The 27,563-nt window shown below is 39.6% G+C and overlaps 1 protein-coding gene across 1 annotated transcript; it reads right to left on the reverse strand.

The window, feature by feature from the left end:
- Nucleotides 1-6,080: 6,080 nt before the first annotated feature.
- On the reverse strand, nucleotides 6,081-27,015 carry LOC127442794 (neuronal tyrosine-phosphorylated phosphoinositide-3-kinase adapter 2-like). Its single transcript, XM_051700985.1, has 7 exons — nucleotides 26,513-27,015; nucleotides 24,626-24,828; nucleotides 18,407-18,702; nucleotides 15,156-16,250; nucleotides 9,872-10,732; nucleotides 7,752-7,849; nucleotides 6,081-6,654 (listed from the first exon to the last, which is right to left on the reverse strand). Exons 2-7 carry the CDS (start codon nucleotides 24,799-24,801, stop codon nucleotides 6,424-6,426), a joined length of 2,757 nt encoding a protein of 918 aa, XP_051556945.1. The 5' UTR covers nucleotides 24,802-24,828; nucleotides 26,513-27,015; the 3' UTR covers nucleotides 6,081-6,423.
- Nucleotides 27,016-27,563: the final 548 nt, after the last annotated feature.

Consider the following 27,563-nt stretch of genomic DNA (forward strand, 5'->3'; position numbering starts at 1 on the left):
TAGACATGATCACTCAGGCTAGGGCTCCCTCTACGAGGTGCTTGTATGCCTTGAAGTGGTGTCTGTTCGCTAATTGGTGTTCTTCCCGATGCGAAGACCCCCAGAAATGCGCAGTCGGATCAGTGCTTTCCTTCCTGCAGGAGAGGCTGGAGGGGCGGCTGTCCCCCTCCACCTTGAAGGTGTATGTAGCTGCTATTTTGGCTCATCACGATGCAGTAGATGGTAAGTACTTGGGGAAGTACGATTTGATCATCAGGTTCCTGAGTGGCGCTAGGAGGTTGAAACCTCCAGGCCGTGCCTCGTCCCTTCGTGGGACCTCTCTGTAGTCCTTTGGGGTCTACAGGGAGCTCCCTTTGAGCCCTTGGAGTCAGCTGAGCTTAAGGCACTCTCTTTGAAGACTATCCACCTGACTGCGCTCACTTCCATCAAAAGGGTAGGGGACCTGCAGGCATTCTCTGTCAGTGAATCGTGCCTGGAGTTCAGTCCAGGTTACTCTCATGTGATCCTGAGACCCCAACCAGGCTATGTGCCCAAGGTTCCCACGACTCCTTTTAGGGATCAGGTGGTGAACCTGCAAGCGCTGCCCCAGGAGGAGGCAGACCCAGCCTTGGCATTGCTGTGTCCGGTGCGAGCTTTACGCATCTATTTGGATCGAACGCAGAGCCTTGGAAGCTCCGAGCAGCTCTTTGTCTGCTTTGGTGGACAGCGGAAAGGAAGCGCTGTCTCCAAACAGAGGATCGCCCACTGGGTCATTGACGCCATCGCGATGGCATATCAGGCTCAGGACGTGCCACCCACTGTGGGGTTATGAGCCCACTCTACCAGGAGTGTGGTGGCCTCCTGGGCCTTGGCCAGTGGCGCCTCTTTGGCAGACATCTGCAGAGCAGCGGGCTGGGCAATACCCAACACCTTTGCGAGGTTCTACAATCTCTGGGTTGATCCGGTCGTTTCCCTGTCGGCAAACTGCATCTTCCTTGGGCAGAGGCCCCTCTGCCCCCGGTCACCATGCTCTGTAGAAACTCCTCCCCCTTTGGGTAGGACCTACCATGGGACCTCTCCACATGACATACTTCCGACAAGACTCGGTAAGACCATGTGACGTATTCCACTCAAAATACCCCCCCCTTTTTGGGCAGGGTGTGGTCTCCATGGTGTCTTCCCCTTGGGAGGGACACCCCCCCCCCCCCCCACCCCGACACGTATGGCTCCCAGTCAGTTAACAAATTCCACTCTTTGGGGAGAATAGAGAAGGAAAGAGGCCTCGGCTGGGCTAGCCTGTCCCTATAGTTGGGCAGTCGACTTGTTCCTGATGGACCGTTCGACGCTCAAAAGAGCGTTGGGGGAGGTTACGTGATGGCATGGTGTGCTGGCTACGAGGCACACAGCGGTCTGCCCGTCACACACCACCAGTTCACGTAACACAGTTCAGATAGTTGTGGCATTTTGTATAGGGACCCCTAGTGTCACTACATCGACACAACATCGAGTGAGTGACAGATAGGGAATGTCCTGGTTACTTTCATAACCTCCGTTCCCTGATGGAGGGAACGAGACTTTGTGTCCCTCTTGCCACAACGCTGAACTACCCGCTGAAATGGCCGGGACCTGGTCTTGGCTCCTCAGCACAAAACCTGAATGAGTGGTTGCATACCAGCTCCTTTTATACCGTATGTCCGGGGGAGTGGCACGCAAATTCCAATCGCCAATTCTTATTGGCCTTTTTTCAAAAAAGCAGAGGTGTTTGGGGCTCCCAAGAGTGACTCCTAGTGTCACTACGTTGACATAACGTCTCGTTCCCGCCATCAGGGAACGGAGGTTACGAAAGTAACCAGGACGATTTTCTTTTGCACTATTTTTTTTAATTTCCAATATTATTATAATTATTATTATTATTATTATTTTTTTTTTATTATTTATTTATTTTTGCACAGCTACATCTGGGATACAGCTAAATATTTTTGTACACACAATACATTTTTTTGCTAGAGCACAATGTATTGTTTTTGTTGCTCTGCTACTGAGGATAAAGGCAATTTTCTTTGCACAGCTGTGTCTGGGATAAAGACCATCACAGCTTCAGTCGTGTGAGGGCCCAGAGACAGAGGATAGTCCAGGTTATGGGGCTGTTCACAACTGATACCACTGCGTTTCTAAGCCTGTGTCCCCACGATGATGACCGCTGACTTGAGTTATCAACCTGCTGTGAAGCTTCTTCCACAGAAGTCCCACGCTTTCGCTTGCTGGTTGCAGTGAGGGACAGGCAGTGTTGTTTCAGAGCTGTCTTGCAATGTCAATACAACTACATTTCTGAGCTCTCCTCCCAAATCACTTCAACAATGTCAGGCGATGTCATGTCGGAGTTGTCCTGGATGTTTCTTTGGGCGTTTTTCTCACAATGTAGGGATGTGCTACGGTGGTCGGCTAATCGACTAGTCAGTTGTTGGACTACTAGTCGGCTAGTCAACCAACCTAGCACATCTCTGCTATTGGGGTCGACTACTAACATTTATATTTTAATGGTGGTGGTTTTAATTGGAGATGTAATTCTCAAATTAACTGAGAGACGCAACTTCTTGGAGAACGTTTTTGCGTGATGATAGCTTGCTGTGCTGAAAAGTAAAAAGTGAACAGTGAGTGTTTATATTAGCAACAGTTTATGGGAGTTTATGCGACCATATATGCGCCTTCTGTTCAATTATCTTGGGCTGTGTTTAACTGTTTTTAATGCAAGAATGTGCTTGTTTAAATTTATTAATTCCAGAGATTGATACCTGAGATACAAATGAACATCCACTCCTAAAATCTGTCTGAAGTTTGCCTATTTTTGACAAATCAGCAAATGAGACAATTGCAGAAGCTTTTCTTGCTGGTTTCACCTGTATATTCACCACAAGATGGCATAGTCAAGGCATAGCATACTTCCATACTTGTTCACAGAGCCACACGAGAGATGCATTGTTTTTAGCACTAAACAATGCAAGTCCTTGTGTGAAAATGTGAGCTGCTGTGAACAAGCTTCTCTAATAATGCTCACATACAACAGACGTCAGGATTTTCACTGAAAAAATGACAACAAATTTCCAAATGGTTTTGGGTGAGAACAGACCAAAATGTAACTCCTTTATCACTGTACATATTGCCATTGCAATCTTTAGGCACGATCATGATTTCAAGCTCAATTATAATTCCTAGCGCTTGCATGTGCAGTATGCTAGATGGCACTAGGAGGTGAAATCAAAACTGAAATCATGATCACCAAGGAGACTGCTGTCAAGGTGAAAAAGGAGTTACATTCTGGTCTGTTCTCACCCAAAACCAACTGGATCACTTCAGAAGAAATGGATTAAACCACTGGAGTCATATGGATTAATTTTATGCTGATTTTATGTGCTTTTTGGAGCTTTAAAGTTTTGGTCACCATTCACTTGCATTGTATGGACCTACAGAGCTTAGATATCCTTCTAAAAAAATCTTCGTTTATGTTCTGCAGAAGAAAGAAAGTGAGTAAAAAGAGGGTGAGTAAATAATGAGAGAATTTTCATTTTTGGGTGAACTATTCCTTTAAGTCAGTACTTAACAGTTTGTGTCTATACATAAATTTACTTCCAAAAATAAACCTACACTGAGAACTATTAAGTGGAGTAAAAAGTGGACAACTTGCCCAAGAGACCCATATATTAGTTCAAGTCAGGCAAGCTATGCCAGTGAGAATGACAAGTCCTACCAGCTCTCCACCAATACATCCATGCCTATGATGCCCATGTCTGGCAAGTAATCTGCCAGAATTTCTGCCATTATACGGTATGTGAGGCACCAGTTCCAGCTGTGATATTGCAGAGCCAGAACACCAGTGTGTCCATCTGTCCTGCTGGATGGCACAGTGTATAGGCTGACTACTTCTTCCTCATTAAGAGGCATGTCCTTGCTGTGATGTGATTCTTTTGGCATGTTAGCATGGATTTGTGTTTCTGTCTGTTGGTTTGAGTGTATGAACAGTATGTCTGTAAATCTGTATCTGGTGATGAGGGCCAAGGTCGGTATCTGACCTTGTCTGGAAGTTGTCTGAAAGGGCCTTCATGGCACATGTTATTTTTTGGCAAACATTTACAGCTTCTGGCACTCAGATGGCTACAAACCAGCAGAAAACCCTATGTAATGGTAAGCTAAATGTTTTACTATCAGCACAATGTATGCAAAGTCTTGTTGATGAATTGATTTGTTGATTCATTATTGATGGTGCTTAATACCCCATTGATGCTCCATTATAATTTTTTAAGTTCTGAGGCCTTTTTAAAGGGTCCTAAATTCAAATAAGGAATGTTTGAATATTTGAAGACCAGTATTACTATGCTCATAGTTTAATAATCTTTGACTACCATTGTACTGTAATGTAATATTTTTGAAAAATGGCATCATACATCTAACAAAAACTCTGCACATCTCCACAGAAGATTGAGGTTCATATTTATTTAGATTGAAAAGTCTCTTGTGACAATCAGCATAATTTTTTCAAACATTACTGTACAGATAAGAGAACACTCAGTGCAATAAGACAATGAACATAGGCTTTCTACCTGTCACAGTGCACATTATTTCATACAAAGAGATTGTACATTGTTACATTTCCAAACTGCACCCTCTGGGCACAAGAGAGTGAATTTCAAACAATCATCTTTATTGTTGATCTGCATACAGTGTTGCTTGGCACACATACAAATGAACAGGCTACAATATCTCAGAACCTCCATGTTTTTGTGACTGTATACCAAGTGCTTCCCTGGTTAGGTGTTCTCTCCTTAACCTCTGATCTAGGATCAGATCAGTTCACCTTTAGACTCTCAAACAATTTACATTTCTCCCCAAATCCAAAATGCTTAATAACTAGCTGCTGATGCACTATACCTATACTTTACACCTGACAGTTTACAGTTTTTGCGACCCAGTTACAGTGAGTACCGGTCTCAAAGGCAACACATTTTGTACAGGCATCAGTTTCAAATATGGATGTCTAAGGGAAGAATGAGGGAGGGTGGAGAATTTACTACAAGTTCCAAGTACTTTGGCAATGCATATGTTGCATTGGTTGTGCAAATGACCACTTGAACTGATCCAAGAGGTAGAGGGAGACAGGTGTTATCCAGTCAAGTACTGTATTGTTTGAGGATTGTGGAATTGCAGCTCTCTTGTGTACAGCCTCTGTGTTTATGCAGCCATAATCCCTGTTACCAGGCTATGCAGCCATGGGTACTACATATTTACAATAGCTGAGAGCTATTGGTCATTGGTTTGTGTCGCTAATACAGGTATTTGTGTCTGTCTGAATTATCCAATCAATCTACTCCATTAACTTATGATCAAAAATGGCACAGTCATTCTATACAAGACCATTGCACAAAAAACCTATCGTTTCATGTCACAATTATCAGTCCATGCTTCTTAAATAATGCTAAGAGGCAAAAAATACAACTTTGATATTCCAGATTGTCATTAATCTCTGGGTGACCATCCTCGTTGTGCACTTTGGAGGATTCTCACTGGCACCTGCCAGCTATTGCCACAGACCCAAAGAGGAGGGAGTAGCCCCTCGTTTTTACAGCTCTACATGCCATACAGTATACACACAGATCAAATAAGGTCCAGTTAAAAACGTCCCTTCTTAAAGGAGTCCTTTTGTGTATCACACAGAAAAACTGTTACCTCTTGCACTCTGTGCAATGACCTGTCCTTAAACCTGTCATACTTTCAGAAACCATCTACTTAAACGCCCACAGAAGCCAAAGACCAAACTAACATTTTTTTGATTATAAATATATTATAAATTAAGTCCTTCTTGAAGGATTATAAGAAATATTATTCTGTTTTATTACTTAATAAATACACATTCGAATAAATCTTCTACTAAAGTGTGGAAAGGCAGCAAGAAGTAAGCTAGCCCTAGCCCAATCACCATAACATTCAGTGTTACAATAGGCTTCATTCAGTGTGGCAAAATACCACAGAAATGTCATTTCCAGAGGTCTTGAAATAGAAAGGCAAGTAAAAGCTATTGATGCAAAGGTACTGATTGTGTATTGTGATGTAAAAAAAAAAAAAAAAAAAAAAAATTTATTAAAAAAATTTAAATAAAGGTAGAAAAACAACAATTGCATTGGGCTAACTCTACATAAACTTTGCAAAGATATTCCATTTAATTTAGAAAATATCTACTGGTGCTTGGTCATTTAGGAATCACATTGAGTATAAAAATATTAGATATCACCAATGATATGAAAACCACTTAAACGGCACCCTCTTAAATATTGCTATTGTAACCACACCCACCCATCCATCCTCTGGTCGGATCACACTCTGATTGGCTGCTTCAGCCCTGCATGATTAAAAAAGGGCGAAGCAGGATCCTAAAATGCTCATAAGAGCTAAATGTCAAATGGCTGTGTCCCAGAAGACAGTGGTCTGAGTGGGGTAAGGGGGTGGCCCGTACTTTTTTCCCCCATTGGTTTTTCTCCAGCTGGGCATGTTAGGCAGGCTTTCTTTTTTGCATGGGCTATGGTCAGGAAGCTGCTGATGAGACCTTATCTCCCGACAGAGACGCTGTTTTCTCTCAATCATCTCCAGCATGGTGCTATCACCAAATAACCATGGCATAGGGGGCATCTGTAAGACAAAAGTAGAAACAGGTTTAAATATTTCAAATGAAGGTACAGTGCCCCCTAAAACTATTTGGACACTTACAAATTTAAAACAGTAGGCTTCTGTAGGCATTTAAGTAGATGGTTTCTGAGAGTATGACACTTAAAAATCTTTGAATGTCTTTGCATTATACACTGAGCACTTTATTTGGAACACCTGTAAACCTACTTATTCATGCGATTATCTAATCAGCCAATCGTGTGGCAGAAGTGCAATGCATAAAATCAAGCAGATATGGGTCAGGAGCTTGAGTTAATGTTCACATCAACCATCAGAATTGGGAAAAAATGTGATCTCAGTTATTTCGACCATGGCATGATTGTTGGTCGGTGCCAGATGGGCTGGTTTGAGTATTTCTGTAACTGCTGATCTCCTGGGATTTTCACACACAACAGTCTCAAGAGTTTACTCAGAATGGTGCCAAAAACAAAAAACATCCAGTGAGCGGCAGTTCTGCGGACAGAAACGCCTTGTTGATGAGAGAGGTCAATGGAGAATGGCCAGACTGGTTCGAGCTGACAGAAAGGCTACGGTAACTCAGATAACCGCTCTGTACAACTGTAGTGAGCAGAATAGCATCTCAGAATGCACAACACATCAAACCTTGAGGAGGATGGGCCACAACAGCAGAAGACCACGTCGTGTTAGGACCATAGTGGACCATAGTTAGGACATACTGTATAGCGCGAACAGTTTTCATGCAAAACATTTCACAAAAGAAGTACAGTATGTTACATTTTAAAAAACTAAAACATATTGTTCAATATTAAGACGAAAATATTCAGCCAAACTTAGTAGAACATGCCTATATGTGATGGACTACATATTTTATTACTCTGCTAAGACACCTGTGTGAACTTGAAGGGAAATGACTTCACACATCCCCTAAAAATGACCTTGGGACCAGTTGTCGAAAGTATTTACAATGTAATGAAATGAAATTCAAAGAAATGTAAATGTTACTTAAGAAGTACAGTACTGGCAGCTGCCAGCTCTGTGTAATTTTAAAGCTAAATTAATAAAAAAATATTTTTGTTTGTGTTCATTAATAAGCACAGTACCTGTTGGACATCAGGAGGCTGTCTTTGAGGTGTGCCTATTGGAGAGGGTGCAACTAGTGTGGAGGAAGTCCGACCTGCCTTTGGAGCTGTCTTCAGGTCTGCAAGGAAAGATTCAGCACATGTCAGCTTCTTCAGATGAACATGAAACATCAACTAACACATGCTCATACAAAAATGACATTGTCATTAATTTATTTCTCATTGGCCTGAACTGCCCTTCCTGCTGAAAAGACAAGCATTATTGGTCTCCAGCATAGAGTATGTTGTGGTTTGGCTGCTGGTTCCAAACGTGGGATGGTAGTAGGGCTGCACAATTTGGACAAAAAGTAATATTGCGCTTATTTTGAAAAATATTGCGATTTGAACTGCGATGATGATAGACAAAAAAATAAAAAATAAAAAAATTTAAATAGTAATGGTAATGTTTTTCACGTGTTCAACTGCCAAAAGGCTACTGGGGTTTTCACACTTGAGTCCTTTTAAAAAGAACCAAACTGAGAACTTTTTTTCAATTCACCCACAAACAAATAAATAAATAAACAGTGAAACAAATAAAAAACACTGTCTTGTTCATATTCAAATTGTACCCATACACTGTGTATCTGTTTTTGTCCATTTTGTGATAGGGTCTCATCCCACAAATCATCATCATTAGTTTTTGAAAGCCAGTCAACTTAAATATTAGGGATCCTCCAATCAGGATTTTAACATCCGAGACTGAACTCCCATTTTTCTTTCTTTTTTTTTCCATCTAATGGTCCGATACTGATCATTTAACTTTTTATCAGCAGCTCAGTCAGAATTGGTTATATGTAAGCTTTCTGCTCATTGTCACTGTTAACTGAATTTCCCTGTTGGTAATACCATAGTTGTTGCCTAGTTTTTGCTGTCAAAAATACTGTTGGTTTGTTGAATAATTAAATAAACAAACATTTTTCCATTTTACTCCTTACTCTTGGCCTTAAAAACAAGTAGGCTCATACAAACTATTCTCTACTGTATATAAGATAGTCCTAAAGAATGAGGCTTAATGTCAAACTGAAGTTGAACTGAACCCATTGGTGCAATTAAACTTTAAATTGAAAGTTTTGGGTTGTCACTATTTCATTCAATAATTTGTATTCATACATTTATTATATTTCATTTAACAAGGCATTATTTTACAGTATCTAAATATTTTATATAGATTTATTACATGTAGTTCCTTCCTTTTCATTCTGTTGGATGTTGGTAATATTAGTTCCGCTTTCACTTGTTGGGAGTGTAATAAGTGCAACACGCTCTCTCATGAGGTAAACAAAGGACAGGAGAATGGAGGAAGAGTGCATGTTTCACTCTACATGAGCTATGTTAATGCTGTCTTCTCAGCAATCATTTAATGAAGATGTTTGAATTATACCCCATCTTTTATTCTGTGTTATTGTTATGATACCTGTGCCTGGCGGAGACTGAGATGCTGCTACCGCAGATGATAATAAAAACTGCTACATGCAGGACACGCCTGTTTAGTGTAAATAAAGTGCTTCGCGCAAGTAAGCAAACAGAACCGAACACTGAGCACTTCTGTTACTCTAAGCATAAGATGGAGTTGTGGAGCCGAGAACCGCTCTGAAAACACTTTAATAATGCTCTAACTTAATATAGACTGGACAGAGCAGCGCAAATAAACTTTGAAGTGAGCAGACTATTTATTTAATTAATTCGCAGCCCTTTGCAATTTAATAATCGCACGAGGTCATATCGCAGTTTCGATTTTATTTCGATTAATTGTGCAGCCCTAAACGGTAGTATACTAGTGTCTGCAGTGGCTTCTGAACTAGCTTCATCAGCTAATTTTCAGATTTTCCATGACAGTGTGTAAATGAGGCAGAATGTCTAAGTTACCATTTACTTTCATTGCATCTTTTTTCCATACAATAAAAGTGAATGGCGGCTGAGGCTAACATACTATCTAACATCTCCTTTTGTGTTCCATGAAGGAAAGAAAGCCAAACTGTTTAGAACAACATGAGTAAGTAAATGATGACAGAGTTTCATTGTAGGGTGAATTATCTCATTAACCAGCCCGGACCAACAAGCTGGTCTTTTCAACAGGGTTGTCATACAATTTCTGTTCTTACCAGAGTTTGAGTTCCCCAACATTTTATGTGGACTCATGGAGGATCGTCCAGACCGGTTGGATGGTGCCATGGCTGAAGATCCAGACCTTGTGTCTCTTTCATGTTCTTTGGGTGATTCTGTGCTATAGTTGCTTACATCTTTCCCCTCATACCATGGTAAAGTGTCATTCGTGTGAACTCCCCTATCTTTGCACTCCCTTTTGGTCACTACATCACTGCCACTGCTGATCCTTTCCTTGCTCCACTGTCGGCTCTCTGCACTGTGGTTAATCTTCACCTTGTCCTGACCAGATTCCTTGTCATGCTTTCCTCCATCTTTACTATCCTGTCGACATTCCAGCCCAGTTATACCCAGGTCCTTGCTTTCATGTCTCGGAGGCAGTTCCATCCCATAGCAAATTTTCTCCCTGTTGTCACGTCTGGTCTCTAGACCATTTCTTAGCAGTTCTTTACTGTCTTGTCTGGGCAAGAGATCCAGAGCATTACAGCCTCTGTCCTTACTGTCCCGTCTGGGCAAAGGTTCTGCAGTGTTGTAGCCCCTGTCTTTGCTATCCCGTCGAGTCATTGCCTCAGTGCTGCTGCCTCTATCTTTGCTGTCTTGTCGAGGAGGATGCTCTGGTCCATTACACCCCCTGTCTTTGCTGTCCCTTTTGGATAATGGTTCAACATTACCGCAGCCGCATTCCTTGCTGTCATGACGAGATAAGGCTTCAGTGCCATTCGGCTCTTTGTCTTTGCTCTCTCGCCGATGAGAAGACTTTCCGTTGCTTCTACGGTCTCGCTTAGATTCTTTGCTGTGATGGCTCCTCTCCTTGTGCTCCTGTTTGGAGTCAGAGCTGTGGCCCCTTCCCTTAGTTTCACCTAAATGAGAAAGACATTACAGATATTTTTGTGACTTTAATCACTTTCAAATATTGAACAACTTTAAATGACAAGTCACACTCATGCTATTGCTCTGTAGATGTTTTTATGGAAGTAATTGATCTTGGCCACTAGGTGTCACTTTGCTACTTTGGGATTCCTGGAGTGGTTTGTTGATGTATTGTGTTCCTCAGTGCACTGTCTGTGGTATCAGTGCTTTAGGCAATTGTGACAGGTGTGGCACACACCCAGAGAATTGTACAGGTGGGCTGCACAATATGTTCCACCCTAATCAAGGCAGATGTTAAGTGTGTTGATGTTCCTACATTGCAACCCAATTTAAAATCTTTATATAAACTGAAATTTGTGTATTAGAACCAGTGTTGGGTGTAATCTGATTGCAAAGTAATTAAATACTGTAATCTAATTACTTTTAAAGTCAAAAATTAGTGTGACATTACATTTTAAATCCTTGGAATCAGATTACAGTTACTGACTTTCAGTTAGGGTAATTACTTTTCAATACATTACTTGGGTTTCACATATTTCTAAAATAATATATTTTATGTGTAATACATTGAAAATATGAATTCATATATACATCTGTTTCCATTTCTGACAGCGAAGGGTGTTCAACAATAAATATGTAGGAAATACAGACATTATTTTGAATTTGTTGAGCAGAAATTCTGATGTGTTTTTGAAAGTCATTTAAAATTAAAGTAATAAATAATGTGATTACTTTTAAATGAAGTAAATCAGTAAAATAATCTAATTACAATTTTAGAGAAGTAATTAGTCATTTTTAGTGGATTAGTACTTTTTGAGTAACTCACGCAACAACACTGCTGAATTTGTATATTTTTTGTGCTAACCATTACTGAGAGCAGTCATACTAGAACATACCGCATTTAATGACTAATGATTGTTTTGTTAAATATACTGTATATTTGCTATAACATTCTATTGTTGCTGCTGTTTTGTAAAATATGCCAAAAACAAAGGCAAGCTTTGTTTTGTTTTTTGCACCATTACACATTAACGTCACATGACATTTAACCAGCCCTGTGTCTGTAGGATTAAACTCAACAATAAATATAGCCTCTAAAAATAGCTGTCAAATTTTTGACCTGTAGTACAATTCATTAATTGCTATTGTTTAATGCCTGCCAATTCTAATGCCTCCCTGATTCTCTTCAATGACTGAGGTTTCCACTGAGTGCTTCTGTATACTGTGTTCCCAGTGCCAGTATTGTTTAAATGTGTGATAGTCCTGTCCTTTGCTCACAAGACCATCGACCATTGGGTTCATATATAGGTCACACACTGTTTTCCATCAACAGCGAGGACAGATGATACCCCTGCCTCACCACAGCCAGAAACTGTGCCACCTCATTCACTGCATGAGACAACATACAAGTGCAGTACAGGTGCAAAGGACTCTAATAAACCATATGAAAATGTGCACATTGAACCATCACCATAACAACAGATACCCGTTTCATGACTACCAGGTAAAACCTAAAAGCCACATGACAACCAGGCAGCATCAACAAATTCCAATTACACAAAATCAGGCTTTACAAATGAGTAACCAGCTTTGGGCAGCAGCTAACCAAAAGTAGTAATGCAGTTGTTAACTACATTTTTTAGTAATCTGACAGTATTTCAGTTGCTTTTCCTGTAATATACAGGTGCATCTCAATAAATTAGAATGTCGTGGAAAAGTTCATTTATTTCAGTAATTCAACTCAAATTGTGAAACTTGTGTATTAAATAAATTCAATGCACACAGACTGAAGTAGTTTAAGTCTTTGGTTCTTTTAATTGTGATGATTTTGGCTCACATTTAACAAAAACCCACCAATTCACTATCTCAAAAAATTAGAATATGGTATATACTTTTCCATGACATTCTAATTTATTGAGATGCACCTGTATATATATATATATATATATATATATATATATATATATATATATATATATATATATATATATTAAGTGACCCTTAAATATCTTCAGTGTAGTAACTACTTTTTTAAAAGGAACTTGACAGTAGTTTATCTACTTTAAATTATGAGTGGTTTGGAAAGCTATGGTTTTAATGGAGCTTCATCAACACTGTGAGCAACCGAATAAAGAACTGCATTTCTAGGAGCGGAAGCATCAAACTAAGACACTAATTAACACCAAGTTAAATTATAAGCTGAGGGAGCTTCCAGTCAAAGGCTTAATTCGTTTTTTTTTTTTTTTTTCGTTGTTTTTTTGGGGTGTGGGGGAGGGGGGGTCCAGTACAGTATGTGTCTGTACAGGTAGTGCATCACACGTTCACTGCAATAGGGCTGTCATGACCTGCATCGTGATTGGTCTTTAGCTCCTCTGAGGGAGACTCTGCAGGGAAATCCACCCACCCCACCCCCTGTTACCAGGATGAGTGATCAACTGTGCATGCGTGCTACTTTCTCTGTGGTCCTCTTTAAGATGAGCAGTAATATGCCTGTGCATTTTTAGTGCAGTGATGTGGACCTCATCTTCAATAGAAGAAAATGATCTGATGTCAAAGCCAATCTGATCTTTTGTGAGAGGGATCTGCTATAAAGATACAATGATAAACAAATGACAGTTCACATCTCATCAGTCATAAGTAATGATGGTCGACATGCAGCCAAAGGGTTTGCAATCACAGTTTTGCCAAGCAGTTAGGTTCAGTGCATTAAAGGGATAGTTCACCCCAAAATAAATATTCTATCATCATTACTCACCCTTATGTCGTTACAAAACCCATATGACTTTCTTCCGTTAGGTAGAATGTTTGAAAAAAATGCAATGAAAATGAATGGTGACTAAAGCAACATTCTACTTAACATCTCCATTTGTGTTCATGTGGGTTTGGAACGAAATGAGCATATAATGACAGAATAATTATTTTCTCTTTAAAATAAAAGAGAACACTTCTCTTTAGCATTCCTCATTTAATCTTTTTAGTGATGCAAAACCAGAAAAAATTATTTATATATTTTGCTTTCTGCACTATATATAAAAACAGTAAATGACACAAAAACAGTTGGGTACAGAAGATCCCATTATTCTTCAGCAGGTGCAGATAATAAACTTAGAGTGTCCCACATAGTCAGTTAATTCACTTCAACTGTAATGGAAAATATTGTCAGTGAATAACAGGCACTACTATAACTGCCACCACATACACCACTTATTGAGCCCCCTCGCTATTTAAAAAAATGCTCCATGTTTTTGTATCTATGATCTATAATCTAAATCTTTGAATGAGATTGAGGCAGTTTTCGGAGCATCCAGTGGTTAGGAAATGTTTACATATTAAAATAAACACACTGCAGTGGTTTAATGCGTCAGCAGCAGATCCAGGGACTCATACCAACCGCTGTAGCCTTTTAATCTCTATGGATTAAATTTATGTTCTATGTCAGTCTGTTTGTAGAGTTCAGATTAAACCATTGTGCAGAGGGAAGCATGCCAGAAGATCTTTGCCAAACACGAGAGAGAACGAACAACATCCTTTGATTAATTATAAACATCTTTTTGCTGGTTTGAGTCACACATGAATTGGATTTTTCTAATTTGACAATGGAGGCAACTTTGTTTTTTGTTTATGCACTATAGACATTTTTTGCACTAAATATGGTGTCTTTTTGTATTACTGACGCCTTTGTGTAACATTGTAAAACATTTCACCCTACTAAAATTAAAAAACTTAAGTGCAATTGCTGCCTTACATTTTTAAGTAAAACTAAAGTGGTGCCAAATTTACAACATATAAGTGTTCATTGTACCTTTTTGACTACTTTTAATTTAATTACTGATGAAGAAAATTGAAACACTGAAAACTCTAAAGATCGATTGCAAATGATAGAAATTCTTGTAATATTTAAAATTGATTGAAACAAAGATGTTTAACATAATGCTAAAAACATTTTTTACCATGAAAAGTGTGTGCAGGTTGCTATAATGGTGCACTATCCCAGTGCTAAATTAGTGACTGAATATGATTATTCTGAGACTGACTGATTGGCATATATTGTATTGAAATAGTTGGTAAATGGTGTTATGGGTAGGCCCATACAGAATCTGCTGACTTTTTTTGCATTTTATGCTTAGATATGATGGAACATCTCTGGAAAATCTCAGGGATTTAAACACTGTATAATCCATTAAATGAATCTGAGAGTACACTCTTATTGATAGCTGAAAGCATCATGAAATTAGCCTAAATATTTAATTAAAAATGATGTGTAGAGCTTTATGAATGAAAGATGTAATAACTGCAGAAATCTGCAGAATTTTCTGAGGAGTTCTGTGTAGATATTTTTGTTTTTATTAATAACAAATCATATTATTATTTGTTAGGACTGGCAAACTCTGAAATAGACAGTCAGGCACTCACCTTCTCCTGGCTCCTTGCTCTTCCTGCTGCTAGTATTCTTTTTCAGCATGTTCCTGCCAGTGGTGAAAAGGTTAGTGAGCTCATCCAGTGGGCTAGTGGGCGTCCGTGAGCGTGTCATTGAGACGTTCTGCATGGAGCCATGATGGCGTCCCCCTGGAACAGAATCCTGAGGTGGTGAACACTTTCCATGAGGTGTGGCAGACGCGCTGCGAGGAAGGCCAGCTCCAGGGAATGGACCATCAAAAGGTGGAGACCGCATGAGGCTGAGGGGCGTCAGGCAGCGGCCCATGCTGACAGGTGAGGGGCAGGCTGAGTAGCTGCGTTGATAGCCATGTGAAGAGGGAGAGCTTTTATAAAGGGCACAGGGCAGTGGGGGCGCTGAGGATCGCCCCGACACTGTTATTGTAGGAGTAGCCGTTAGCTCCCTCTCAGCTCGCCTAATGTGCGAGGTAGAAGAAGAGCCAGAAGTTTCCAAAGAGGATGAGGTTGGCGACTTGCCGAAAGGGGAATTTTCCAACATGGGCAGCTTTGTCATGTCTAGAGGGGTGAGTGGGGACTCGTCCGAGTTGGGTGAGCACTGAGCGGGGGCTGGAGGGAAAACTAGTAAAGGTGGCCTGTGGGACAACAGGTTGGGGAAAGGAGCAGGAATGTCACAAAGAGCCATGCTCAGAGGAGTCGTGCAACGGCTTAGAGGGGTGTGGATATCAACCTCAGGTGGGCAGGGTGTGACACATTGTGATCGACAGCTCGCAAGATCCCAACGTGAGTCATACTCATCAAGGGCAGGGTACTTCATCTCTTCGTAGACGGCCTCACCCGGTTCATCGTCCTCAACACGAGGGGTTGGTTCGCGGCCAGCGTTCCCAGACATCTCAATATAGACAGGTTCATCTAGGTCTGAGTCCTGCTGTGGGCCCTGAGGCTGGGGAGGAGATGGAGCCTGGCTATCTCTTGAGTAGGGCATGGTGGGTAAACCTGTAGAGCCATGATTGCGGATGTAAGACTCTTCGAAGGAAGTGCTCAGTTGTGTGTTGGGATTCCTCATGGGCTTTGGAGGGGGAACTTTCCTGCAGTCCTCACTGCAGCCTTTTGTTCCTGAGTCAGCAAAAAACCATGAAGATATATGCATTAATATATTACAATAGTAGTACTTGAGATGTTTGGTCATTCACACAAAGCTGAACACAAGCTGACATTATCTTTCCCAAAATGCGAAACATTTGAAGTCGCACAAATTTGTGTTTGACAACATTGAGTAATGTAACCATGTCTTTGGTACACAGGAGAACTTAACATCTTTCAATTATTCAGATACCAGATGGTCCTGTTTCACGCTCTCTACCACCAACCCCATCCATGCAAACACCAATATATTTAACAATATTTTATATGACATACAATAAAAACACTGAAGTACATTCAAATACACACATGGGCAAACACAATCTGGCTACTCCCTTAAAAGTGTACTCTCTCAAGTATGGATAGAAATCACCTGTGCAAATAAACTGCTTTACTGTTCCAGCTGTACTCTGAGAATATAGATGATAAACTACCTTGATTTCAATGCTGACAAAAGATAATATTTTATCATATCAACAAAACCTTTTTTTACGCTCATAAACGCATAAGCTTTAGGGGTGTGTGAAGAGAGAAATGAGTAAAACTGCATTGCACTAAGATTAAAGTCATTTTTCATGTTCTCTGAGTGAGTCAGAGAATCCCTATGTGCATGCCTGAGACAAAATTAAAAAAAAGGAAAAAGATTATATATGCATTAATTCGGTTAAAGTTGAGAGTGGTGGATCTTGAGATCTGTTTCAGAGCCTCTGAACGTGCCCTTCCTTTTGCTCCCCTCCCTACAAGTGGATGTGTTTACCCTCGCCCCCTCTCCTCCAGGGGAACTAAATCTAGGTCAATCACACCTCCTGAATGAATTGCTGCCTGGTCCCTCCCCCCACACCCCCTCAACCTCCCGCTTCAACACGCAACTCTCCTTTCAATGAGGGACATCCCCCACTCTTTGGTGCTTATTGGATGAAGTCCTGTTGAGCTGGCAGCTAGCCCGTCCCTCATTGGTTGCTGTTGCGGTCTAACTTCCTGTCACCTCGCTGACGATTGGCTGAGGCTGATGTCTGATGTTGGGATTGGTGGAGCAGCAGGGGGTCTCTGTTTCTGTGGGCTGGTTGCCGTGGTATTGAGGAAGATCTGTGTGCACACTGTGATCCCTTCAAATTCTGATGAAAAGCAACTCTCACAGCACGCTTTAGTACTGCAGAATCACATATTGACTAATACTATCACAGCCTACATTTTAGCTTTGATTCTATACTTAACTTTCTGTGACTCCAATACAGTGCAGAGCCTGCTTTGTTTGTGTCTCTATATGAGTAAACATCATAAACATTATACTCTTATTTTAATGTGCATGAAAATGCATTTATGTAATAATATGAATCTCATACTCATTTTAACATCAGCTTCAAAACAAACAGAAAAAAACAGACCCAAAGCCAACACTGCAGTTTTGGGAATGTATTTATTTATTACTCTTTCTAAAAATAATAATAATAATAATAATAAAATAAAAAGCGCAGAGTGCAGAATTTATTTGTAGAACAGTGAAAATAGGGTAAATGGATCTGGAAATGTTGTGGAAAAAGATGCACTGATAGTGAATGGTGACTGAGGCTAGCATTCTGCCTCTCCTTTTGTGTTCCACAGAAGAAAGAAAGTCATACTGGTTTGGAATGATATGAGGATGTGTAAATAATTATAAAACTTTCATTTTTGGGTGAACTTTTCCTTTAATTTGTCAAAGCATGTGCATTAACTGCTAGGCCATGATTCTGACTGAGCACAGCTTATTTATTATCAGCTAATTAGTTATGAAAAGAAAACAAAAAGCTAGGAAGGGATCAGCAATGCCTCAATTTTGTACTGCTCAAACAACGTAACCCTCTCTCTGAGCCATATCAACATCTAACTTGGAAGTCTTTTAAAGTTTAAACATCATGTACAGTCTTGTTTGTGCTCAGTCCAACTAAACCTGCACATAATTTGACTATGCAAATTTATGACACTAATGTTGACTCAGGTGTGTTTGGTTTTATATGAAATAATAGTCAGGGCTCCATACTAAATATTTAATATGTAGTTTTAAGTAAATATGTAATTTCACTGAACAGAAGATAATTTTATACAAAAGGAAATGTAACGTGAAGCTTGGCCTTAACGCTTTAGCATCTTACCATCACATCTGTCTGAGTGCTCGCCTTTACAGCTGGTCAGACTGAGGTCCACAGCTTCAGCAGAGATACTGAGTTTGGTGTTGGGGTCCCGCCGTGGTTTGGGTGGGGGCAGTTTGCGGGATGTAGGGCTTCCCTCCTCTTCCCCTCCCCCCACAGAGTGCAGGGACTGTGAACGAACTGCGAAACCCATGTTGTAGGGGGGCTGGTGCTGGTGAGGGGACACGTGCTCCGCAGGGGCCGGCATGCTCATGGAGCCCATTCGTAGGTGCTTACCCTCGGTGACCACCTCCTCCCCCCTGAGAAGAGACCACACACAGAGAAAAAAAATAAAAAAATACCGTTTTGAATTGAGTCTGCACTGGGTGATGTAGCCTATTAAATAACCCATGAGAGGCCATGGTAAAATAACTGAGATGCATGCCCCACCAGTGGAGTAATGCTTTTATGAAACATCGGCAACAGGAATATGACATCAATGTTCACTAAACAGTCATTTATTATTCACATTAATCACAATAAATAATTCTTCCGACAAGTAATATAATAATTACTATAACTGTAGGTGATAATGTAGATATAAAGACTTGGCACATTATTACAGATTTCAATTGATGTGTGTGGTCATAGATGCATGTATTTTGGCTAATACAGTAAATGTCATACAATCAGATTTCAGAATTGGATAAATAAATAAATATGTTTAAACTGTTGGTTTAAATTCATGCTTTAAATTCATATATATATATACTTAAAAAAAATTTAAAGTCTTTGCTCAGACTGATGAAAGGTAATTTTGGAGAAACAAAGATTAATAACAGGATGAAACTGTATGCTGTTTTACAATGAAACAGCCATTAAATAAAACAATGAATGACAAAATCATATACATCTCTGCAAGCACAAAGTATGTGGGATGTTATTGGTGATTAAACAGCATAAGTTCACACAGAGGTACACTTTTAATGAATGTCTTGAAAATACATCCTAAAGCAACATCCAAAAAATTTTGATCATATAAACAGCATAAATGATGAAGAGGGCTCATGAATATTACAGTATCTGTAGATCCATAAACCAATATTCAGTGCTGTTTGTGATCGCTCTAATAATGAGTTCCATAATGAAGGTATTCATCTGAATGAACTGCTTATTAAGAGCTATTGATTTCTGTTTTACACCCCATCAGGCTTGCAACGACACAGTAAAAGACCCCCAACGTAGCACAAACAGATTTTTTAAACGGATCTTTTTGATTGTGCTCAAAGCTTTACATGGACCCCCTTGTCATTCTCAATTCTTTTTTTTTTTTCTTTTTTTTTTTGAGTTTAAAACATTTTAACATGATTAAGCTTGAATGAATAAGAAATCAAAGGTGTTGAGGCATTCTTTTAGATGAAGGAATATAGACTTAAATCCAACATGGCTCATTTTTTCAGGATTTGATTGTGATGCAATAACAATAATAATATGACATCATGCTCTACTCTATATAGACTGAACTGGAAAATATTCCTGATCTTTAGTCTCACATCAAAATTTTAAAACTGCTTGCTATTTACTCCCTATCTCTCTACTGCACTGTGTCTGTATCCCTGATTATCTCCTTTGGTTCTTTTGATGTACAAGATCAAAGGTCTTCTCTGCTCTCTCTCTCTCTCTCTCTCTCTCTCTCTCTCTCTCTCTGTCCCCCTAAAGAGTTCTGTCACACAAACGAGAATGATTTCACCATCAGTTTGTTTGAGTCAAAGATGCAAGTGCTGTTAGTGTTGGCAAACTTCAAAGTGCTTACTTTTATTACCTGAGCATGTGCATGTTTTTGTGTTACTTGTAACTCCTGCACACACAGCTGCTAAACAGCAGGAGTCTGGAGAGAAGGGTTCATTGGTCAGGGGCATAACTTTGCCTAGCAACAGGGTACCCACGGAAACCAGACATAAAATCTGCTACTTCTGCTTCATACAACCAGTCCTCTCACACACTCACAACAGGGTCCAAACATACACGCATGACGGATCAGGCATTAAGCTTTCGTTAGGAAGAGGAGTGGTGATGTTGGAGCAGCTGTCTGCGCTGCGTGTGCCTGCTCCTGCCCGCCACAGACAAGTTTCCCACTGTTAAAGTTACTGACGCCATACTTCCCCTTAGCATAGACTTCAGTGTCACACAACACGGTGCTTTTGTGATTTCACATTACAGTTTTTCTCAATCACTTTGGCTCAATTCTCAAATGAGAATTATTTTTTTCAAAACAATAAGTTCAAATCTCTGAACAATTAGTTTTTTGTTCACACCAGATTTGAATTTCTTATTCATTTAAGCAAATTGCATGTGTTTTGGCACATGTGTGCAAAAGAGTAAGTCCAATTGTCTACAGTTTGCACAATAACTAAATGCACATGACTTGCTGATTAAAACTCATGAGTTGATTCTGTGTGAAATTGTCATACTCTTCACAACTTCTAAACATTCTTTCATCGTGTGAGCCATCACATGGAAAATGATTCGTTCAGTTATCAAAATCTGTCAGACATATATGTATATTCCATAAATATCTATGACATAGGATGTTTGTGATGTCTGCTAAATCTCTAGTCAGACCAGTAAGAGTGACAGGATGTCCACCAAGAAGATGGGAACTTGTAGTGTTACGTATTGTGAGGAGACCACAATTTATTGGTTTTTTACAGAACTGCCGCAGGTTTTTCATTATTGTGTTTTGTTTTGTTTTTTTTTTTTTTGCATGGATGTCATTTTGTGGCAATTTTCTGTTCACGCTATATGACTTTACTTGTAAGAAATGTGTAAAAATGGACATGCAAATGTGAATTTTCTGTTTACATGTAACACATTGCTACAAAAATAAATTTACTGTATACATACAAATGTGCATATCCTTTTTTCTTTGTACTACAGTATTGTACAGTATTGACTTTTACCTACTGTTGAAATCGGTATCTAAAAAGCTCAGTGTGATTCACAATAGCATTCAGCTAGACAAAACTGACATTCTTGTATAGTACAGTGAGCAGTCAGTGTCAACATAAACGTAGAACAAAAATGAAATTTGTATATAACAAACGTGTACGGCTCACATGATGACAAAAAAAAAGTTTCATTAAGGTGGCATTGGCCAATTTACTGACACAATAACTAGGTTTTGAAGCATGAATTAAATGCTTTGGGTGAGTTACTACATTTTGCAGACATGCAATAGAGTTGTGATGTCCCATGAAACAGTTGTGAGAATTGCACTTACAGTTTAGAGAATGTTCAGACTGTTTCAAAAAATTAGCCAAAGCGATTGAGAAAAACTGTAAGAAGACATAAAAGCGAGGTTTGCAATTGTACTGCAAATGCTCTTTAGAGTTTTTTTGTTTTTCTTTGTTTTGTAACTTTAAAAAAAAAAAATCACATGAAATCTAAGGACCAATCACATGGTAATTTTAAAGGTGGAGTGTGCAATATTTTCAATATTAAAATATTTTCTCCTATACCAGCTTAATGTGTATAGACAACTATAATTAAGCAACTTGATTTCAGCTTTGGTTTTTAAGTTTTTACTTTTTGATTTCCTAAAAAGTGTAAACACTGTGACTCTGTGATACTTTCAAAACATTGCTCTGTTTTTTTTAGCCTCCTGACCAGTCTGCCATGGCAACATTGGCACAACCAGTGGTGTGAGTTTGGGGCAGGGCTATCTGTTTTGGGGCTGGACTGACTAACAGAAGATGGAGGAAATATTTCTGAAAGCATTATTGTTCAATACTTTTTTTTATCATTACTTTTGTGGTTCAGTTAAGTGCAGAAATGACACACTTCAACGTTAATTATGGGCAGTTAAATATATTTTAATTGAAAAATAGTCTGGGAAAACACAATATCACTGGAAAAGATAAAAGGATGTGAACTGGCTGGCAGCGTCCTACTCCAGAATTTGGTGTGACATGGATTGGAGCAGTGTATTATTTATAAGATTTCCCTTGCCCAGTAATAGAGTAAGGGTCATTAAAAATGGTACATTGAAGCCATGGACAATATTTGTAATGCAGGAGCTTTAGGTCAAATTCCACCTTTTCAAAATATTGATTAAAAAATGTAATTCTTCATATTAATATGGCAAGTACAGAATAATGTATGACATAAAATAGAACATTATTTTGCAGTCCTGCATGCTATTATTTAAGCCATGTTATTTCCATTCATTTCTGTCCAGGTTTTTCAGTGTTTACGGCATAGTTGTTGTATGCAAATTAGCACGTGAGACTGTGCATGGGCAGATTTTCCCAGAGACACAGTTAAAGCTCCAACAGAATGCCAGAGAATGATGGAAGACCCGCCTCACTCATACCTATAAAGCAATCTGATTGGTTGCTGGCTTCTCCAGCTGTCACCAGGCAGAACACATCTCCTGCAAGCACGCTCTTCACACTTAATCTCTTTTTAACAGATTTTTCTCTCTCTCTCCCTCTCTTCCTTCCTCTCTTCCCATCAGTTCCTGTAAAAATGGGTCATCTCATTGACCCACTTATATTCCTCATGAAAAATCCAACTACTCTTTTTTTCTAGCCCTCATCCTCCAGCCACTGAGTATGAATATTTTATATGAGCAACAGCTGATATCCAAACCAGGAGTAGACCAAAATCACAACCAAAAGACCCTTCAACATCAGCCCAAAAGTGTGATATGTGGTCACATCTGCTGACAAGTTCTAAGAAACTTCAAGTAGCCACAAAAGCAGGAGTCTAACTTTATAGTTATCTTGGTTCAAGTGTCCTATGTTAATCAGGGCCTCATTCAAGACTTGGTTTAATCAAACACTGTGTCAAACATGTGTACCTCATACAGTGAATTATGACTAGGCCATAAATAACCAAATCCAAAGATCCACTAAAAGGTAGACTCAAGGGAGTTTTTTAGGTACAATAGAAGCTGGAAAGCTTAAAATCTGAGATGTCAAGGTGACCTAAAGTAGGATGAATTATGGTAATCTAGGACTCCTAAACCATGATGTGTACATTTCTTGCTTCATCACCAGCAACTCTATATTAACATTACCATATTCTAGCTTGGTAAAGTCTCATTTGCCGGTCTGAAGTATTGGGGTGACAACCACAGTAAAGTGCAGAGGTTGAAGTTGAAAAAAAAGTCACAAATTACCCTAATTCAACCTACTGGATGCACCACACTAAACAAGTCCAATCTGCAAAAATCATAGTTCACTCGTGTAGACATTATAAGAGCCCAGTGTTTCAGAGTAAAAGCATAAATCATTAAAATGTGAACTGCTGAACAAATGGAGAAAACTGTCTGCTGTGCATGTTATGCCTTGCGGTCGTGGAGTATTACTATCAGTTGGCATTCCTCGTAAGCACAAACTTACATCATGGCATAGCTAAAATAAATGGTTTAGGGACTTGCAGCCTAAGCCAAAGTGTGAAAGATGACTCTGAGAGCATTTGGCAAGTATTGCACTTAGAAGGCAATGCCAAATGTGATCAATATAATCTATGCCAACGGGTCTGGGGTAGCACTCAACAGTAAATTGTCCACTGACACAATTACAGCTGCGTTGATGTTAGAGAGGCCACTGATTTGAAGTGTCAAAATCCATTTGATGCCTTTGCTGATGACTACAATCACTTTTAAATGGCTGAAATTACATTACACTGAAAAGCTAGACTATATATCTAATGTCTCTTAAAAACATTGTGTGAAACTGATATAAATGTAAGCACTGTAAAACATTATATAGAGGAACATTATCCAACCGCCCCCCCAACCTACTTTTTTTTTTTTTTACCACAAAATCTTATTTGTTTAGTTTTAATATCCCTCCCAAGGACGAAAGAAGTCTTTAACAAGTCCAAAAATTGAAAAAAATTAATCAACTTCCACATGTAAAAGGGGAAATGGTCTTTCTTGCTATCTATAACATGGCACTATGCCAGTGCCAGAGGGACTCAGTGTGAGGGAGCACCACAAGGAACCACATTAGGGTTTGTTTCCTTATGTGGTTGTCATTTGCATACATGTGGAAGGAGTGTGTGCCAACAAGGGTGTGAGTGATTGAATGCTCATATGTGTCATATTGCCTTACAGTAAGCAAATCAGTATGTGCAACCACTTACTTTAAATATGCTTTAGCTTTGTATGCATGCATGGGTAACCATTTGTATCTACAGTATGTATTGTTAATTTATCTCTCTTGAAACTCTTACCTTTTAATGGCTTCTTCCTGCTTTCGCTTCTTGTCGTTTTTCTCCTGAAAGTTAAACCTATTTTTCTCATTCCACAGGTTGAGGTTCTGCGTGACCAATCCTTTATAGGCTCTTAGTCCACAGTCTTCAACATACTGCAAAAAGTTCAGAGAATCCCCCTCTTTGCAGCTAATCATTGCTTACAGGCATTCCAACAGGTCATTCTGCAAGTAAAAATATTTAAATTTTAGCTAAGTACTGTTTATTTATTTATTTATTTTTTGTCATTTATTGATAGCTGTTGTTAATTATGTTGTTTTGAATCATTGAAATTTAGATAGATAGATCATGCACTCAAGGTCTTAATAGTGCATTATCAAAATGATGTTTTCTATCCCATTTGTAACCTTTGCAAGAGTCAAGATAATTCTGTGATAATGATATGCTTAGAATTGTTTCATTTTTACGGCAATGCTATTTTAATGGCTTATTGTGTAAATAAACAAGTATTCTGGGTCAATGAGATTCTCCCACCATCAGCAAATGCAGAGAGATAGCTCAGCTCTAAGCCTCAGATGCGGATATACAAAGCGATTGTTTATTAGATTGCGTGAGCTGTAGTATTGTTTACAGCCTGATTCTCACAGAAAACAGGCCAGTGCATTTCCCAGCCTGGATTATAAAGTGTACAGTAGCAGGACACTGGTTAGTGGTCCATTTGTGCTAGAATTAGTGAGTCACGATATGTTTACACAGACTGTATTCTTTTAGCTTTAGTAACCACATTTGTCTACAGAATATATTTATGTATGTGTGTGAGTGAGTGCGTATGTGGAAGTGCACACAAAATCATGTTGATGCAGCAGTGCAGTGTGTGGGTGTGTAGTCTTTTGCAGTGTACATCTGCAGAAGTCTAGGAGAAGGAGAAGACCACACTCTGTCTTATGTAGGTCAGTATTTTCAGAGCGATCCAAGAATCTGGGCATGCTTGTTTACGTGTGAGGGGCAGTATGTGTGTGTGTGTGTGTGTGTGTGTGTGTGTGTGCGCGGGGGGGTCTTAGAGCAGCCAGATGGGTATCGCAGTGCCATCTCAGAGACCCACCACCATTGCTCTGCATCCTCTGCATCTGAGCATCTCCAGCTGACCTCTAAGCAACTTGAGATGAGAGCAGGTTTTGTCTGTGTGAGAGTTAATATCCAGTAAACATTCTTATATTGTATTTAATCTTGGTCCAATAAACTACTATTAGGCTTTTTGAGTTATTCAGAAGGCATTTCGTACTACTTAACAGTCCGAGTTAGAGTTTAGTGCTTTAATTATGCATGTGTGCATGATACTATTGCACAGCATGCTGTTAATGATTGGGTGGGCTGGTATGACCCTAAGCATTAGAAACGTGGGCTGGTATGTCCCTAAGCATTAAAAACCCTCTCTTATTTATCCTTTAATTTGGCTGGACTGTGTTATTACATGTTTTTGCAATGTCCTGCAGCTTCCTTGTTTCTTTTTCTTTGTTTGTTTTCTTTTATCATGGTCTTCCAATATCTCATCTCATGTCCTTCACTTGACATTTCCTGCTACAGTTGGCCCTCTTGGGAGAGATGACCCCATTTTCTAAAACTGAAGCAAGTGATGCACAATACATGTATCTAGGTTACAGCTAGAGAGACATCTAGACACCAACTTCAATAAACAACACAAAAAGTTAAGGCCAAGGTGCAAGATCAAGTCACTGAAATGTAAGCCAACTGTACATATATATGAGTGTGGAATGGTGGTGGTACCTCATCAGAAGAGATAATTTATCCAGTAATCTGAAAGAGGTTGTTTTATGTTGATAGATTTGAGGTTGATTATGTTGCAAGGTGAAATTGATGAGAGAGCTGAAATGAGAGTTATATACTTACAGAGGAACTAGTAGTCCCTGCAGAATATGGTGTGAACCAGTTCAGGTACATCCATTAGAAGCTTGACTGATATCCTGAGATTGCAATTCTACTCCTGCAGGAATGTTTCAAGCCATTTTAAAGTCTAGCACTCTAGTCTGAAACTCTAATTCCTGGGTTCCAGGTGCAGGAAGGCTGGGAAAATGCAGCCGTGACAGTGGTTGCCTGCAGCTCCTTGTAGCCAAAGAACCTTGAGCCCCCTGAGTCTGTACAACATTTAACTCCTGTCTGAAAGATGCTCTACTCTTCATCTGTTCATACTAGACCCACTAGAGCGCAACAACATTATAGTTACAACCTGAGAAAAGTATCCTTCTTGATCCCCCTCCACACATGCACTTTTATAATTCTTGCTACAGCACAAAGCATAGAGTCATTGAGTCTTCCAAGATGAACCACATACACTCACAAAAGACCTTCCGAAGTGAATCCTTGTTTTTCTTGAAGGATGTACTTGAGCGCAAACTATGCTGGGCACCTCTCGGCAGCGCTGGTTCTTGGATTTAGGGCTCCACCGTGAGTGGATGCCACAGCAGATTAACTCAGGATTCAAAACACAAAGAACACGCCTCCACCCTCCTCCTCTTTTCTCTCGCCCCCACTTGCATGCACTCGCTCACACTGTTTCCCACTTTCAGTACCAAGGACAGCTCCTCTGCAGCTTTGCTTTTGTTGGTGGGCTGTAGTAAAAGGGGCAGGAAAACATGTGTCAGTCATGGCACAGTGGGCGGATGGGTGGACGGCCTAGCCCGATCGTGACTGCCAGGGTGTGACCTTGTCAGACTCAGCCCCTTGGCTCTGCAACTGTGAGCACCACTCCCTGTTTGCTTAATCAGTAAACAACACTGCAAGAGAGCCAACTGCCAAACCCATAATCAACATTCACACTTTAGTGTAAACTACATGGTTTGTTTATATATTTATTTGTGGGGATTTTTTATGTGAAAATTTAAAAGCACCATTTACCTCTACTTCATAATTTCTTTAAAATACATTTACTTTTTAATTACAA

Source organism: Myxocyprinus asiaticus, chromosome 6 (genome assembly GCF_019703515.2).
Source record: "Myxocyprinus asiaticus isolate MX2 ecotype Aquarium Trade chromosome 6, UBuf_Myxa_2, whole genome shotgun sequence".
In the NCBI taxonomy this organism is placed as follows: Eukaryota; Metazoa; Chordata; class Actinopteri; order Cypriniformes; family Catostomidae; genus Myxocyprinus; species Myxocyprinus asiaticus.